The sequence below is a fragment of the Falco biarmicus genome, chromosome 9 (assembly GCF_023638135.1).
Source record: "Falco biarmicus isolate bFalBia1 chromosome 9, bFalBia1.pri, whole genome shotgun sequence".
NCBI classification, from domain to species: Eukaryota; Metazoa; Chordata; class Aves; order Falconiformes; family Falconidae; genus Falco; species Falco biarmicus.
The window spans coordinates 25,726,409-25,744,649 of record NC_079296.1 but is presented as its reverse complement, the minus strand read 5'-3'; the positions used below and the strand labels follow the sequence as shown (position 1 = coordinate 25,744,649).

The 18,241-nt window shown below is 42.8% G+C and overlaps 1 protein-coding gene across 3 annotated transcripts in view; it reads right to left on the bottom strand.

Annotated features, from left to right (window-relative positions):
* Positions 1–18,241, bottom strand: part of SH3PXD2A (SH3 and PX domains 2A) — a 272,044-nt gene that overhangs the window by 37,092 nt on the left and 216,711 nt on the right. For all 3 annotated transcript variants that reach the window (XM_056351801.1, XM_056351800.1, XM_056351802.1), the window contains one exon: positions 2,776–2,889. In XM_056351801.1, coding sequence (XP_056207776.1) covers positions 2,776–2,889 — 114 coding nt within the window. The remainder of the gene's footprint in view (positions 1–2,775; positions 2,890–18,241) is intronic.

Sequence of the window (18,241 nt, the reverse complement as noted above, 5' to 3'; positions counted from 1 at the left end):
GTAAGGGTGCCTGCATTAGGAGGTTTCTGTACAAGAAAGGAGGAAATTGAAGATGCTGAACTTAAAAAGGCTTGCAGGAAGGAGTAGATTCAAGTGTCAACACAGAGCAGTCATCCACAGCTCCTTGCTCATGCTGGGAATTTGGAGGATTCATCCATCCGGGAGCATCCCTTGAACACAGTGGATCACAGATCCAGCATGCCATGTCCTCCTCACAACACATAACCATCCCCAGTGATAGCCCTTCTATACCACAGTGATGCTTTTGTATGACTCGGGGTGGATTTTTTTTTCTTCTCAACAATATTGAATTTTGCCATTTGATCCCAGACTCGGACTTGGTTGGTCATGCCACAGTCACCAGAAAGGTTATTTATCAAGTGTCTAAATGTTTCCAGAGAACATTTTAAGACATTTACTTTAACAGCTCCTGTGGCTGTGAATGCTTCAGATTGCTTTCATGAATGTTTTCAAAGCCTTGTAAAATGGTGTTGGTCTAAACACATGCCCAGGTAGCAGTCAGCTGCCTACCCTCACCCTGACAAAAGATCTTGTGCAGGCTCAGATGCAGACAGGAAGCACTTTCGTCTTTTTCAGGGAACAGACTATTTAAACAGAGACACATGGAAATATTACTGCTATGCAGAGGCAGCATTATTAGTAAGCTGCATACAGCACCTCCTTATCTTTACAAGGGCCTGCCACAGCAGAGCGAACCTCTGGGTCTGCCTGTCTTGAGCACTTGTTTCAGGCCCACTGCAAATAGAAAGGGCTAAGAGGCTGATAACAGAGAGCTCCCTACATTAATGTTTCTACCATTTCAGCATAGGCAGATTGCACAGATTGCACAGTTGCAGGAAGTCAACATCTCCAGGAGTCACTCTGAAAATTGTATGAAGTCTAAATCCAGGGGCTAGGGCACTTAATCCACTTGAGATGACTTCCTCCTCAGTTACACTTGAGCCCCTTTCTCCTGCCTACTGAGAGTTGGCAAGTTTTCTGTGTAAGTATGTTCATTTTTATACACTTTTCTTTAAGAAAGTGAATCTGAGTTGTTCTTTCCTCTCTTAGGGAATAACTATTAGGAGAAGAACAGCCCAAGTAAAGGACTGGAGGGGGGAAAATACAACAAAAGAAGTCCCAGTTTATGTGGTTAATAACATAAACCAAAGTTACTGAAAAGCAAGCAAAAGCTGAGGCACATCAAAGTAGCTGCAGAGGTAATGCAATTAGATTTGTCACTGAGATGGAACTGAACAGAAAGGGAACACCACCCAGGTTTCAGTGTATCTGGATTTGGAGTAAGGCAAGAGCACAACTGCTGACCAAAGCTGAGGAGAGCAGTGTAATGGATTAAAAAGGGGACTGAGAGGAAAAAGATAAGGAACATTTGATGGCTTTTCCATTACCCAGGAAAGACTGCTATGTGGCAACAGCCCCGTGCAGCGTACACCCCAGAGGGCAACATGAAAGGTAGAAAAGAGCTTGGAATGAAAGCAGTTTAAGCACTAAGGCTGTCAAGCATGCACCATATTTAAGTCAGGAAAAGGGAGGAAGCTACAGAACAACAGACAAGGCATTCTTCAACTCTTTCAGAAGAGAGCAGTAAGTTTTTGTTCTTTACTAACAGGGAAATTTTACTAACTGCTTTTGCATCCGCTAAGATGTTGCATCATAGCAGACTGGTTCCCAGCCTACAGTCTACAGCCAGTCTGTCTCTAAACCCTAAGTGACCCAGGATATGGGCAGCTTTGAGCAGGGAAAAATGAGTTACAGAGCCAAAGATTTCAATAAGCCACAGATGTCACCCTTGGGGCCCAGTACAAAGTTATGTTTTGCCTGTGTGCTATCTTAATGAGCAGATGGTCACCCCAACACATCTCTAAGCCTCCTGACTGTGCTAAGGAAAGGTCAGCTGAGTTTCCACATACGTTTTACATGAGTGTCACATCAAAAGCACCTAGAAATTTAGCAAGATACTCATTAGAATGGAGCAAATAATAGTAAGTGTCCTTTGTACACAGTTGTTACATGAGAATTCCATTAAGATGTGGTTAGCCTTTCATAATGGAACAGAGGAACACGTGAGGTTGTACTATTCCATTTCTGGAACCTGAATTAAGCATCTTTAGCCAAAAAAAGAAGCACAGCTAAATACATATACATGATGAATGGCATCTGAGTTTTAATAGAATGAGACCACACCATATAAAATTACCTTTCCACACAATTACAGACCACAGCAAACAGCAGTGCAAATAGTTTCAAGGATTAATTAAAAAAAATTGTAATGAGAAGCAAATTGTATCAAGAAGAAGCCATTAAAGTTAAATCTCACTCCTTTTAATGGTGTGTGGCTCTAACAAGCATCTTCTTCCAATTAAAAGCTCTCACTTGTATAATTTCTGCAAACAAGCCATGCAAGTTCTCTCCTTCCAGGGACATGAGAGTCCAAGACTTCCACCAGAATATACTGCTTGGACTTGCACCTAAGTTATCTGTATGCTTTTTAAGGGTATTAAAATGAGCATCATTTCAGTTTTTGAACCTTTTGTCACACTGGGAGCCCAAGCTGCTCACAGAGGGATTACAGACATGGTACTTCACTCCAATTTCTTCTGCAATAGTTTATTTGCTAATAGAAGACAGCAGAGCAGGTTACTGCACTGGATTAAACAGCCACAAGTGGCAGCAAAAGTTTTCAACATTCTCCTATGGGGGGAAAAGCATAAAGCAAGTATCACTTTCCCTTTGACAACAGAAAGCTTTCCATACCTTCCCCAAGTTTGGACGTGTTGATGTCAGAGTCATCTCTGGTTCCATTTTGACATTCCAGGTATGTAGCAGGAACCCAGCCCTGCTCCTCTGCTGTGCTCACAAACCACCAACCTACAAAAAGAAATAAAAGAAGTTGCTCAGTCAACATTCAGAAGAAGAATAGCAAGATGCTACTGAGAAGGCGGTACAGTACAGCAGCTTCAGCGCGGGTTTGAGTTACTCTGCAACCTGTTAGGAGAGGGGTTTAGTCCCATTACACCATTTCTATCAGATACTCACAGTGGTAAACAAGCATGCAGACAGGCCTCATGTAAAAAAAGTGTGCAATGGCACAAACATCAGTTTATTTTAAGAAGCCTGTATTCAATCCATGACAACTCTGATATGAGCTCTCCAATTCAGTTTCTCAAGGCAAGTCTTGCAACATATACATCTACAGTATTGAAACACTTTCTATGTGTGTATGCGTACGTGAACATATGGGAAATAGTGCAAATGCTACCTCAAATTAGAATTTGGTATCACAGAACTCAAAAGATGGAAATAGTAAAGAGTTTAGTAGAAGGGCACAGATTTCAAACAGGATACAAAATAAGTGCTTCTAGAACACTTGTCACTGCAGCTGGTGTTTAATAAACATGACCTGAATTCAATGCCCTAGGAAGCTGGAAAGTACTGCACAGAACAGAAGTAAGAGAGAAAAGCTAACTGAAATGTGACTTCAGGCCATAAACACCAGATATTTGCCTTCGCGCCTAAACATGCAAGTTTCTACTACTATCTACAAAAATGTGGAGTATTCACCAACTATACAGATATAACCTTTAGGTCACATCCACGTGTAGACAAATAAGAATATAGGTGAGCCCTCTTTATTGGCTCATATGGGACCTAAATAATACCAGCCCTAAAGCATCCTAACCATAACTAGCCTTGCCTGCTTTCTTGCTTGGCTACACTGACTTACGGAATCCTCCACTGAAGTAGAATCACTCACCCAAGAGTGTGCTGCTCTCAGATGTGAGCCCAACTAGATTCTGCTCCACTCAGGTAAAGGCAGAATTAAGACACAGGACAACAAAAAGCCAAGCAGGTAAACACCATTTATGTTGTTTTCTACAACCTCCCAGCCTCCCAAATAATGCAAATTGCTTTCTCAGGACAATACAAGCTATTGTTTGACACCAGTCTTCTTTCAGCCTCCCCAAAAGGGAGTTGAGAAAATAGCTATTTCTGCACATGCACCTCAAAACAGTTTATAGACTTTAATGGCTGCCATAAACCAAACAAATTTCACAGGAGACTCCCATGCCTGCCTTTGCTCATCACAGGCAGGGACAAGCCAGCTTGGTTCGTAAACAGGGGCACAAAAACTAGTTAGTTTATGGTGGGGCAAAGCCCTGAGCTGTGTGACAGAGGCCGCCCTCCCACAGCTGGGAGGCTGCACCCCTGGGCCCAGCGTCACTGGGCTCCACCGCCATGCCACATGCACCTTCCTTTAAACAAAACCAAAAAAGAGCAGCAACCTGCTGAAACAATGCTCAAACATTCACGCTAAAAGTCACCCAAGTTCATTCCAAATCCCATCATGGAAGATTTTACCAGAGAACAGTAGTTACAAAGCCATGTTCTCCTCCCTGGGGCCTGTGGCTGGGAGACAATGTGCCCCAAGCAACAAACCTCTCGCTGGCCACCGCACAGCTGCTAGGTAGCTCTATTTATTTACTCTCATAGCTCAGACATGGCTTTCCATTTTCTGGCACAGCAGAGGTTTGGAAACTTTGCTTCACAAGGCTCATGGTTGGAAAGTTTAAATTTAGTTATTCCCCCTCAGCAGGAGGTGGATTCTCCTGCCACGAAGCCCACAGCAGCGAACACACAGGATCTGCCACAGTGTTTCAAAAACACATCTTCATGGTTGTTCCTGATTTTACTAGTAACTTATCGACATGGGTAGCACACACAGTTTAACATACACTTATAATTAGGCACAAAATGTCAGCAACTCTTTCAGCTGATATCAATTAGACTGGAATAGTTTATGTAAACTCTTTGTCAGAAAGAAATTAAACACAATTGCACAAAACCGGACTTGCCTACACTTAAAAACGTGTGCTTGGGCCAAACTCAAACCATGGTAAAACCATCTTTGGAGGTCTGGATAACACAGGCTTGACGCCGACCCAGTGCTAGCCCGTGTTGCAATACAGCTCCTCTGGTTTGGCTCACTGCGACGCATCATGGCCTCGCATCTGAGTCTGAGGGCTCGTGTCTGGGGCCACGGGGTAGCTGAGCCACCATCCCTCTGAACAGGGCTCCCGGCTATAAGGCAGCCCCTCACTCCCACATGTGCCTCCCCAGTATCACTGTGCCTCCCTACTGCCATTCCCAGCTCCTGAAAGGCCTCAGCAGCGAAGCCTCACACCTCCACCGACCTTATGAACAGTATCCCACGTGCCAGTTGGAGGCCAAGTCACATTTGAGGTAGGTTATAGTCCAGTAATGCAACCAAACCGATCACAATGTGTGGACGGAGCATGTAACAGTCTAAGTGAAGTTTTAAGTTACTTTGATTCTTCAAGCCATCACTAAGATTAAAGCTTCTAATCGCCACACAGCTCATGAAAGTTATCATTCTTCACCCTGTGTGTCAAGGTGAAGTATAAATGAGAAAGCTCCACAACTACTAAGAGATCAGCAGCATCTGTCCAGGTTCAGAAAAAAATCCAGCCCCTGCTCTGAAATTCTCTTCTCCCATTTCACACTTGCTTCTCAGGAGGACAAAAGAAAGGCTTTAATGCAGCTCATTGGAATAGCATGCCCACAGGAAAAAAAAAAAATGTTCTACTTAAACAGCCTGAACAACTGAGAAGCCTGAGAAACTTCCAGCAGCACCTCCCAGAAGCAGAAAAGTCAAAAATGGATGCTCACAAGCAAGACATGCAAGATCTCAGAGTGGCTGAGCAAACATCGCAGAGGCAGCTTACTCCATAAGAGGTGAAAATCTGAATTACGATGGCACATCTAAGCCATAACCCTACAGAAAGGAAATTACAGCACAGTGCAAGAACTGACACACTCCTACCAGAAAATGACTGAAGTGCAGACAAGTTCCACAATGCAGTCCGTGCATGACAGCCACAAACTGCAGAACTCCGCCCAGCTGATCATGATGTACTTGCTCTGTACCATTCCCTCACTAGAAGCATTAGGACAGCTGCCATTTGGTCCCTCCACAGTTTTACCCCTCAACCCCAGGTTCATGGTTTGCAGACAAATTAGCCAGACTGGCCTTTGTTTACAAAAAGCCAGGGCTATAATTGAGCAAGCTATCTCTTGTCCCCTCCCCTGCCATCTTTCCCAACACAGAGCAGCACAGAAATGTTGTTAGAAAACTCCCTTTTGAAATACAGAACAAAACATTGCATTTATTGAGTTCTCCCTCTATGCTAGAGTTGAGCTTCACTTCACAACTCATTATTAAAACCATTCTGCAGCAACATCTGCATGGAATTATGTAAAGTTATCTCTCTGCATTGCCAAGCCAGTCTGAGGTTTGCTCTTGCACTCACACCATCTGTAAAAATTAGGCAGTGCTTTACAGCTTGAGTTAACCCTTACAGATGCCCCTATCTCTCAGGCATCAAAACACAGCTCTCAAGCTCATGTGGCATGGATGTCTAGACTGACACTCATCAGCCCTCATCCCTGATGAGGGCTCAAGGGAAGCTTGAGCCTCACAGAAGGCACACAGGGAGTTGTAGCCACTGTGCCCAGACCAAGCTCAGCTTCCCTGCATCACTCTAAATCCTGCTTCAATACTAATCCAAGAATATGAATTTTTAAGGTAGAAGTGCAATTTTCTCCCCACATATGTTGACCCTTTGGTCAGCATCCCTACCTGCAATAGCCAAGATCTCTCTACACTCAGAGTCCATCTAGGCTCTGATAACTCTCAGGCATTTTCAGCATGGAGTGACAACAGTTAACAAGATATAAAAGGTTCCACTTGCCACGCATACATACACATGGCAAGATGATGATTGAAAAATGGAATGGTCACACTGGAGAATGAATAAGTGACAAAAATACTTTGATTCTAAATATCATGTTCTTGCTTTTAATTGCATCACCAGCCCTCTCCCCAAAAGGCTTTACAAAAAGCAAAAGAAACAAGCAAGTGTTATCTACAACCCACACCATGGAAAACTACTAGAACATAGCTAAAGGACTATCTTATATGCAAGTTTTGTTGATGTTTACATGCATCCTCACCCATCCATGCTTCAATATCATCCTTTTCTCCACAACAACAGGAAAATTAGCTATTCCTGTACAAGTCTGCCTAATCATAAGATGCTACAATTCTCTTTAAAAAATAGACACACAAAACCCCAGCAGGATCACGCTGAACAGTGGTTTCTAATTCTCCCATAGCCATTAATTTCTCTGTAAACTTTGATTGTCAATTTATGAACTTTACTAAAGTAAACAAGAATAGCAACACTGTAAAAGGGAATGGGAATCTCTCCTGCATAAGTGGACTACACAGTCTTCTAAACAATTACTTAAAAAACACTCTACCTCTCAAGAGTCTTAGAAAAATCCTACTCAAGCAGCAGTCTGGTACATTTGACATGCGCTCTTTGGAGTTAAGAGCTGCTCTGTTTTAAGTCCTTCTACCTTGGAACTCTCTCTCTCTCTCGGTTTTGTTGTTTTTTGTTTGTTTTTTTTTTAATCCAGTAACTTAAGTTGTCCTACAAAGCAGTACTAGATGCAGTCAGGTCACTTCCAGACCTGGCGCACAGACCTCTTCATGCCAACAGCTAATATCTTCCTTCAGAGATGTCATATGCTTTAAAAAAAAAAGAGCAAAAGCTAAGGTCAGAGTATTGCTGCATAGAAGAAGGTGCTTTTTTTTTTCCACCCCTTGAGCTCTTCCTACACAGTACATGTGTATTTGATACACAAAAGGAAGTCAGTCATAATTGCCTCCAACAGACCTCCAAAGAATATGCAGAAGCAGAAATATAAAGGCACCAGAAGTAGCATTTTGCAAGAGGGATTTTATGCAGTAACCATATTCTCACACCCACTTCCTAAAAACTCACTACACTGTCCACACACTGTTTAGACACTATCACTGTACATGCTGGCTCTGCTTTCTGTAGAAGGCTCCTTCAGTCCCACACACTTGGCAAAGGTGCTGGGTTGAAAGCATCAAATTTTTATGAAGGTCGGTGTCTGATTTCTAAGCATTTTGTCCTTATGATTCACAGAAGAGCCATCATTATTTTAAATATGGAAATATATGCATGATGTCTTTCTAGCATGGAGCTGACTATAGTTTGGGGTACAGAAGTCTGTGTGTGAGTCACTGCACAGCAGACTAAAGCTGTCATCTCAGGATGAATTATTAAAGTTGGTGAAATATTAAAGGCAGCTTTTCTCTTTAAACACATGATGTTTCCTAGGTTGTGTGCACTGCAGACTTCACTGCAGCCACCGCTCAACCACAAAGCAATGTTTGTCTCATTTTAAGGATGGAAGTAGGGCTCAAACAAAGACATGCTCGAGAAGAAAGATGTGCTTGTGGCAGACATCCTACTTGAGCACAATTAAGATCCACAGCACAGGTTCTCAGCCTTTTATGTGCCATACCCAAAGCAGATTGGGCCACATACTAGGGTTCCAGCTCAACCATGTGTCATGATCCTCACAGCCAGTTTAAGAGCATGGTTTGTATGGCCAACCCCACTTCCCATGGGAGCCTCATTCTGCAAAGTGTTGCAACCCCAAATGTCACTCCTAACTGCTCTCACAGTCAAGACTGAAGGTTGTAGTCTTGCTTGCAACTACTACGGGTTGCACTCTAGGTATTGAGTACTGCTTTAAGAACTCAGGAATAAAACTTAACATCCCAAGTTAATGCTTAACACCAAGAGGTTTTTAAATTTGTTGCTGAAATACCCCAAGAGCCCCTGAGCACTGTGATGGGGTGGAGCTGCTAGCTTTCTCACGTGAAAGAAAAGAGGAAGAACGATCACACCTGTCACTCATTTCCTTGTAGCCCAGCATGGGAAATTTGAACTTCCACATGGGTCATGAAACAGGATTTCTACCATAGGATTAAAAGTGGAAAGAAGAATTACAAATGCAAAAACTCTGCCTTTTTTTTTTTTTTTAATAAACATGAGCTTTTCAAATAATTAAGATTTGAAATGTAATAAGCAGCGAACATTTTGCTCCTGGTACCAAATATGCCACAACTTCTAACAGGGCATACATTAGAAACCACACACCTGACCGCTGCTCAACAGCAGTCACACAGCCATAGGCTACATTCTGCCCAGCAAACTACCCTAAATATTTAAACTGGAGAAATAGTTATAGTATTTAGTGAAGCAAGAACATGTTGAAGAAGGAAGAGAGGCTGCACATTCCTGTGCTTTGCTCTAGCATTCAACTGAAATTTACAGAAGTCCCTACAGAAACATAATAGGAACACAACCTTAAGGATACTCTTAAGAGTATCACTTAGGAATCCCGACAACCCAAAGCACACGTGGAGTGCCACAGGAAACACTTTTCTTTCCCTTCTTAGAGAGGGTCTGAAAGCTGAGTTGTGTTCTCAGAGTACAGGCTGCATCAGTTTTTGCTCAATTTGGTGATGAAAAAAACACTTGAGAAGGTGGCTTCCTGAGGTGAGGGAGAAGATGGGGAGCAGGAGGTGGGGACTTCTGGATGGCTGGACTCTGTTGATATCATTTTTTGGCTATTAACAGAAGAGTACTTTGCCTTATGGAGCTAAAAGTTGGAACAAATGGTCAAGAGCCAAGACCACTGTTGCTGTTCTCCACCAATATTTGGTAGCAACTGCAAAAGCTTAGGACTTCGCAGCAGCACAGGGAATTGCATTCCTTGCACTACTTTAGGTGTTACCGAGTTCAAGGAAAATAAAAGTGAATGTCAGAGTTTGGTGCTGTAATGTATGAAAAAAAGAATGGAGTTCTTTCCTGCAATGACTAGCTATTAAGGCAACTAGTTGTTTCAAGTCTATATGGTTATGGATTTGCTATCCTAATTCTTCCAGTCTGTCTTCTCCCTCCACCCCTACTACTAATCTTGTGGCATTGGTAGATGGAGACTTCTCAGCTGCGCTGTTAGCATATCGCCTTGCTGCTGTACTCCAGTTCCTGTGGTTGCAGAGCTAGCTGGCACAGAGGGCCCACTACATGTGAATAAATATCCTAGTTATTGCTGCCACACAGGTTTTTCCTGGACCAAAAGCAGCTGGCTAGGTGTATACGTAAGTACTCGATACAGTCCCGAAGTGTCTCAGATTCTGGCTTAAACATCTAGCTTGCTTGGATTAGTTTCACATCACATTATATGCATAAACACACATGTATATATGTGGAAATTCACACCCTGACCTCTGATTCAAATACATATTACCCTAGTTTTCTACTGTGATTGGAACCACGTTTCCTTGTACTTCTGGAAAAAGCAGAAGTGTTCAGAACATGGGAAAAGTTCATGGGAAAAGAGAAAATTGGATAATATACAACTCAGTTTAATACTTTATTGGTTACATCACTAGTAGAGACGATGGATATTCAGAGTATCAGACAATTAGGAAATACATTATTGTATTTGTTCAAATCTTATAAGCTAGTAGGTGACAAGCCTTCCAGAGGTGCACATTCAGCAAAATACGTACATATTTATCTCTTATGACCATTGTGACTTGTGTGCATGTGTGTATGTAGGGAGTTGTTTACGTAAAGCACACAGTTTAACTTTGGGTTCTGGTAACACAAACTGATAATTACAAACTCCGATTGCTGTGTCTGCAGCTATTTGCTATGGCCCAATTGTTACCCAGGGGCTTCCCCTCCCTGTTTGAAAACGGACCTCAGATTTGTGTATTGACACAGCTGGAATGAAAGAATCTGCCAAACACATTTTCAAGAATTCGCATGTACATCCACAAAGCCATCATAATCCAGTACAAATTACACAAGTTGTGTCCTTAAAGCAAGGGAGGAAACGCACTACTTATTATGTTAACAGTTACAGAAAAGTCTTGGACATTGTCTGTAAATCCCAGATCAAGTCCCATCACACTCCACGTCACCTGCTTCCCCTAAACTGTCACGTACCCTGAGCTCCCCAAGACAGAAGCAGAAGAAAGCATCATTTGCTAAACCTGACCATGGCCAACTCTGAAACACACACAACCAACAATGCCCAAGGTGTTTGCCAGCATCCCAAGATCACTGAACTTAGAGAATCCACAAAGCAATGAAGTCATCCAGTTCTAGAGGCCAGTCAGCACCCAAGAAGTTGCAAAAAAGGGTTTGCCAAGACTCAAACATCCTCATGCCTTCTAAAAATAAATTTAAAATAATCTTTCCCTTCCGGCTTTACTTGATTTCAAGAACACCTAACAGTGAAACTGTGTATGCAATGTGAGCTGCATTCCATATAGCCCAACGTGTTTGTGGCTCACAGCCTTTGTTCAGTTTGGGAACAAAAGAAACTAAGAGGGAGTGCTTTACTCAGAGGAAATACCTCATCAATCATGAGAAGGAACAAAGCCATCTTTAGGTGGGCATGCTGTACTGTGCAAGCAGCCTGGCTGCAGCTGTTAGCCTGTGAACACAGAGTACTGTACAGTAACGAGTAAAACAAGGTCTACCCATAGCCCAGTGGCTTTCAAGAGGTTACAGACTTGCACTGGTATACAGGCCAGAATGGTCCTACCATCCAGTCCACAGTATCAGCTGAGTTATTACAGAAAATACCTGCTTACTGATCGCAAATTTTCTTTTTCATTTGATCTGCTTGGAAACAGAATTTCCTGTCTGACGTCAAGTTCTGGTTGCATTATGTATAATTTTCACCTTTTCTTGCAATTTTTTTGTTTTAGGAAGCGATTTACAGACATCCTTCAAAGATGAAGTCTTTCTGATTTTAGTAACCACACGGCAAGTTAAGATTGCTAGAGGGCACACACACTCAACAGCCAGTATAAAGAGATGTGCATTAAGCCTCTGTAGGCAACAAGTGGCACTGGGCAGTATCTTCCTTTCTTCGTTCCTTTTCCCCAAAGTTTCTTTACTGCAGTGGATCCCAGAAGTCGACCAGCAGAGATACTGACTGCTGCTAATGTCTTTCAGTACAGCTTCCCTGATCATTTGAGTTCATGGGGCACTTTCCTTCCTCCATGTTCGATTACAGGCTAGAGTCCTTCATCTTCTGCTTCCAAAAGGATTTCTGTCCTGTATCTCTTTCAGTGTTTCTACTGATAGGAAGATGTAGCTTAGGTAGGAAAGTTGAATGATAAATCCGTCTCCTACCCTCCCCCACTTCCTTCTCAGTAGCCCATCATTTAAAGTTTGCAATTTATAGATCCGAGGTTTTAATGAACCTGCCAAAGGGATACTGTAGGCACCATGTTTACAAAAAAAAAAAATATTAAAAAAATCAGTAATTTACAAGGGCTCCCAGCTACATGTTGGTTTGGCTGGGGCATGGACAGAGGAGGACTCCAGCACAGAATGTACAGAAATCATGTTGGCAAACCTGGCCTGTGGCAGCAGACAAGTAACCCACTGCCTTCAGAAAGGCTACGCCAGCACAGCCAGCTCCTGCAGCAGATTTTCCAGAACCACAAACAACTGATTACAGTAAAGGCATGCAAACAGATGGCTTTCCGCCTGACGGGCATGGGGAGCTCAGCCCTAGTTGCCAACGGAGACTCTCTAATAGTCATCACCAGTTGTGGGGTTGTGTTTTCTGTGGTCAGCCAACAGGGTGCAACAGTCCAGCTCACAAGTAATTTCCTTTACATTCACAGGACTTAATCTTAAAACAAACACATTTTGTGTCCAAGCTTTCTTTAGGAAAACATGAATAAGCTTTCAAAAGGGCCTCATAGTAATCTTGTCCAAAGATTACAAATTACTTCCTAGTGGTTTAAAAAAGTTACAGACCCCCAGCCCCAGCTGATAGGAAACAGCATTCACAGGCAGCAGAGAATAGCCAATATTTACTTCCTGCACAGATCGACAAAAGTCACTTTTGTTTTAATTTCTTATTCTGAAGTCTGTAGAGAACGTGGTGTCAGTTGCTTACTGGGAAACCCTCAGCACCACACAGAATCAGGAAAAAGAGACTCTGTGGACTAGAGAGTACCAAACACCATTCCAGGTGCTAGAGTCAAAAATCATACAGGAATTCCGTATTTCAGCCAAAAATACATCTGCCACCTCTGAAGCAGACTGGTTACTTCATCACAGAACAGAACAACTCTGGACAAGAGCTTGAAGCAAGGAATAAAGGCTATACTATATCCAGCAGGAATCCGAGGATAAAGCAACCAAACAGGGATACTAGTTCAGTCTGAAGCACAGCTGAGCCACCAGATTAAAACACTGCCTCTTACAAATGTATTTTACGGGATCCTTCTGAACCCCAGTGCTCCTGCTAAAGGAACTGAGGTGCCTCAGTTTGCTGGTGCCCAGGACAGTGTGCAGAGCAGCACTGCTCTTCAGCACTCGAATAACCACCTCACAAATTGCCATTTCCATATTCCGGCTGTTCCTTGAAGCTCTGCCGTCAAAATACAACGTCTGTCCAGCTCTATTTATTAGCTAGATTTGGCAAGATTGTAGCCCAGATGGTATGTTATCACAAATACTGATGTAAGCCAAACCGAATGCTCTGCTCTCCCTCCGACATGGCTTCATTGCTTTTCTCCTGAGCTCCATTCAAACCATGTTTCTGCAGTGACCCTGGGAGCTGAGCCTCAAAGAGCTGCCTGCACAAGGCTGCAGGAAATGACAGCTTCGGAAATGAGCACCAGAGTGATGAATAGCAGGCTACAAGAGCAGCCGGTGCATTAGTGGGCTGCCAATTAATGAACTACATTGTACTGAACAAGGACATACGTGGGCAAGTAGTATCACTGACACTCCCCAGAAAAGATTACAAACCCAATTCAAGATTTTCTGAAGGGTTCTTCCAGGCTTCTCTAGAATTTAGAAACTTAAGACTTGTTACTGTATTTTGTTCAGCAAAAAGCTGAACTGGCCTCATTTTGAGAAGATTATGGAAAACTCAAAGAAGAAAAAAAAAAAAAAAAAAAGCGGGGAAAAAGACTTGCCTTTTATCTTTTTCCATCATGGAGACCCAGACAATGAGAACAGCCTGTGCAGGTGGAAACAGAAGGGGACATTCACCTTGAGGAAGGGTATAACTGAGCTCATCCACATAGACTTCAAAAAGCAAGCAGGAATTACTGGGGTATCTGATTCCCTCAGCTCTAACAAAAAGGTGCCTCAGCAGCATGAAAAGGTGAATATAGGAAAGTTACTGAGGCAAAAACCTCTGATAAGATGCCCATTTCCCCTGCTGCAGCAAAAAAAGCACTCCTCTTATATTGCAAAAAAATACTCTGCACACAGACAACTAAGCATTAGGTTCTACTCATTCTTGCTTGGCCTCTGAATAACGAGGCTACACACTTTGCTCAAGCACCTTTGCAGGGTTTTTGCTACATGTTAGTAAGCACATCAACTCCCTGCATCTTGCTTGGTTGTCTCGCCTAGGATGTTGACTTTAAAGACTGATACTTATTAGGCTTTGTTGCTCCTTACAGACTGGAAAGGCAGCCTAGACTCAGAGCAGAGTACTCTGCCTGGAAAGACTAGGAACGCCTCAGTAAGTCCTGCACTACAGGAACATCAATAGCAACATTCCTATTAACACCTTATTAGAGAAAGGCTGGGTTGCTGGCAACCTCAGTTGCTGACCTGCCTCCAGGAAGGCACTGTTAAGTGTACAGTAAGTCAAAGTCAGAATATTTAAACATTTTCATTTTCTGACTCTCCTTTCCATCTCTTCAAGCTTATTCAGAGCCAGAGCAGGCACTAAGCGCAGATTTGCTGGCAATAATCAGTGAGGCTGATCTTCTGATGCTAAATAAAGGTTAGCAAGGCAAATTAATGATGTGAGATACAGAAGAGCTGTCAATCTCCACACATTTCACAGAGCTGAGACAAGATAAATATATCATTGTGAGGCTTATTCCTTTCCATTAGGAATAAATCAACCATGAAACAAGGGCAAGAGTAATGCTGTCCTTGGGCAAAAAGCTGAGAATTGCAGACCCTCCATTACAACCACACAGGCATTATACAATGCAGCACCATTTAAAATAAATATGCAGCACAGTAAGGGATTACCTAAACCTGTTAGACAGATGATATAGAGCCATAGTGTTTATCTTTTCAACAGGAGTCACTTAAGCTTACCCTGTGAGTGCACGCAAGATTAAACCCTTCCCTCTCCCCATTACAAGGCTACCAAAAGAGGACACGCTGGACTGCCTGTAAGTGCCCCGGCCAGACTCCGCTGGAAGTGCGATACTTCCCGTGTATCTCCTCCTTTCTTTACACAGGCAGCTGCTGTTCCCCCACCGCTCTGATGCTAATGTCATAGAGAACCTCAAGTTCAGGCATTTTGCAACCTTGTACTTTTCAGGATCTCACTCTTGGCAGATTGATGGCCTCTTCCCCCCACCCCCCCTTCCCTTTTCCTCAGAATGCACTGATTTCCCCTTCTTATTTTGGGAAAGGTCAGTGATGGAGCACAGAGGCTGTATGTTCACTGCAAGCTGAGAAAGAAGATGGTCCTACTGCTGGGGAGCTGGTCCAGCTTTGAGGAGTCCTCTGCAAGGGAACTAAGAACCAGATCAATTCTTTTTGTGGAGGGCTTTTTTCCCTCCCCAGTTTCCAAGTCTTAGTTACTTCCCTTCCCCTCCCCCACCACTCAAATCTGAACAGTGTTTCTTTTGTCTGTCCCTTACGTAGGCTTCCATTCTCTGGAAACAAGGCCTAAATGTCTCGCACAACAGGGCCCTGATCTCAGCTGGGCCTTAGGCACTGCCATAAAAAATAAACAGAGATCACAAAAGCATGGCTCTTGCTATGTAAAACAGCCTGGATGGTAAATAAGTCTTTGGATACGTCTGTTAGCTGACATACTAATTACAGCATTGGAATGCTATGGTTTAACAAAAGCTTATATGGCCTGAAAATTTATTCCCAAACATCCCATTTAGTGACTATGCGTGCAACTTGGAAGGGTAATACTGCAATACTAACACAAAATATATGCAACAGTGCACCTCCAGCAAGAACAGCTGTACTACTAGCACATTTTAGGATGACTAATGAATTGAAGCTTCCTCAGCATGCATCCCTCCCAAGGGCTGCAGGCAAAGATTATGGAGTGGAAAGAACCCAGCCTGGGTTAAAGAAAAGTACATATTCCTGTAGGCCCCAAATCCCTACTGGGGAAGGGGATCTCCCATTGCATTTCAGAGAGATCTACTCCCCCTTTCTTGTTTGCATGAGCTCGTCAATACACCACATTCTAAGACTCCAGCTCAGCAAAACATCTTACAATGCAGCCTGCAGAAGGCAACCAACCCCACGTATTTTTGGTAAGGACAAACATCGCTTTCAAATCCCTTCCTAAGTTATGCAGAGACTCTCAACACCAGGTGTGAGGGGAGCCACCTCCAAGACATACCAGCCCCTTGATGAATTTCTTGATCAATGTCCTGGCTAATAACTGACACCTCCTGAAAGTTCAAAATTGCCTCCTGATGTTCCTCAATCCAATGATAAGATATAGCGCAGCTCTTTTGTGCTTACAAGCCATTTTCAGGGAGATTATGCTTTCTTCAACTGATGTATTTGTACCAATTGCTAATGTAAGTCTGGGTGGGGCTGCCTGGTACCAACACACATAGTATCAGCTGGGAGCACAAAACAAGCTTTGTGATGCGCTTATTTTGGGAATGACCACACGCTATACTTGCAGTAGTGCATGTTAATTATTAGTGAGTATTAATTATGCAGTATTAACTTGTTAATTCTATTTCTTAAAAATGTCTTTCCAATCTGCCTTGCTAATAAACAAGTTCAACCAGATACCAAACTAAAATATGGTTTGGTTTAATAAAATTTGTAATCAACTTCACATGGTGCTAAAATTAAGGGCTTAATTCTCTGTCCTACAAAAAGTTAGATTTGTTGGTCATCTGCAGGATGTACTGCCTCAGCTTTAAGCTATGCCCCTACTTGCTCATCCACACTCAAAGCTGAAGGCTCAAAGGAGATTCAACATCTAGTCTGCCTTCTTGCATCTCACAGGCCATTAATGCTACCTCACCTGGCTCACCAGCGTTATGCCTAATAACCTTTACCAGACTACTCATTCTGAGGAACATGGCTTTTTTCCATAGTGGAAGTTACAGTATGGAGACTGTTCCAGAAATGCAGGCACCAGCCAACGATACCTGAGGAATTATCATACAGACATCTAACCTGCTTCACAGGATAACTTGTTGAAGATTTAGGTTACAGGATATTGAAAAGATTCAACCTTGCAACATTTGCCTAGTTAAGATTTCCATCTTTTTCTTTCCCTCCTAATTTTTCCCTGCCACTTCAGCTTCTGCAGTTGCCTTGTTAACACCTTCCAGGAGTCCCAGAAAAACTCAAGTGTAATCCAGACATAATCTCAGACATTTCTGTTAGCCTATCATATCAGCAAGTATGTCAGAGCGACCAATCCAAAGTCTTGAGAACCACAACCACTGAAATTTCAGAGGAAGGTTTGACTTCATAACCTATTTTCTAGTTTGAGCAAAACACAAATCCATATTTTCATAATCTCTTAAAGCCTGAGAATTATCTAACCGTATGAGAGGATGTGATCTGCATCTACTTGGATACAATGAATAAGGTCTGACAGAGGGAGAGGATCTCAAGAGCACCTTCCCACGGCAAGAAGCAATCAGTCAATTTTGCTCACGCTTGTTTCCTTCAAGTTCTGATCTCTAAGAAGAAGATAATACTCATTACAGTAACCTTAGACCTCAGTATGACTTTTGACACATTTGTTGATGTGATTTACATCAACATGTCAGCATGGCTATGACTTACTTCCAGGAGCTGCCTCTCCTCCTTCCCCCAGGAGATGCAGAAACCTCACATCCATAGCCCGTCCTTTCCTGGTATCTCTTTTCCATAGAAAATAGGATGGGCAAACCCATTAACCAGTTGACTTTGCTTTCTTACCACTTTTGCCTCTCCATCAGCAGGGCAGCCCCCTACAACATGGGAGTCAGAGAAAGCTGAAGCTACCTGCCAGCAGAAGCTGTCTCTTCGCTGCTGGCCTGTCTTCTGTCCAAAGGTAGCTCTAGTGCTTGCCAGCACTGCTTCCCCACAACCACAAAGGAATGGAGCTACTCATCTTTCATGCCATTTCTACCTTTATTTTCACAACTGTAAAGAGGACCACACTGCAGTTTACTTTTATAAATAAGTAGGAAACTTTTTGACCTGAATTATCCGAGTAGGCTGTAGTGTCCTATTCAAGT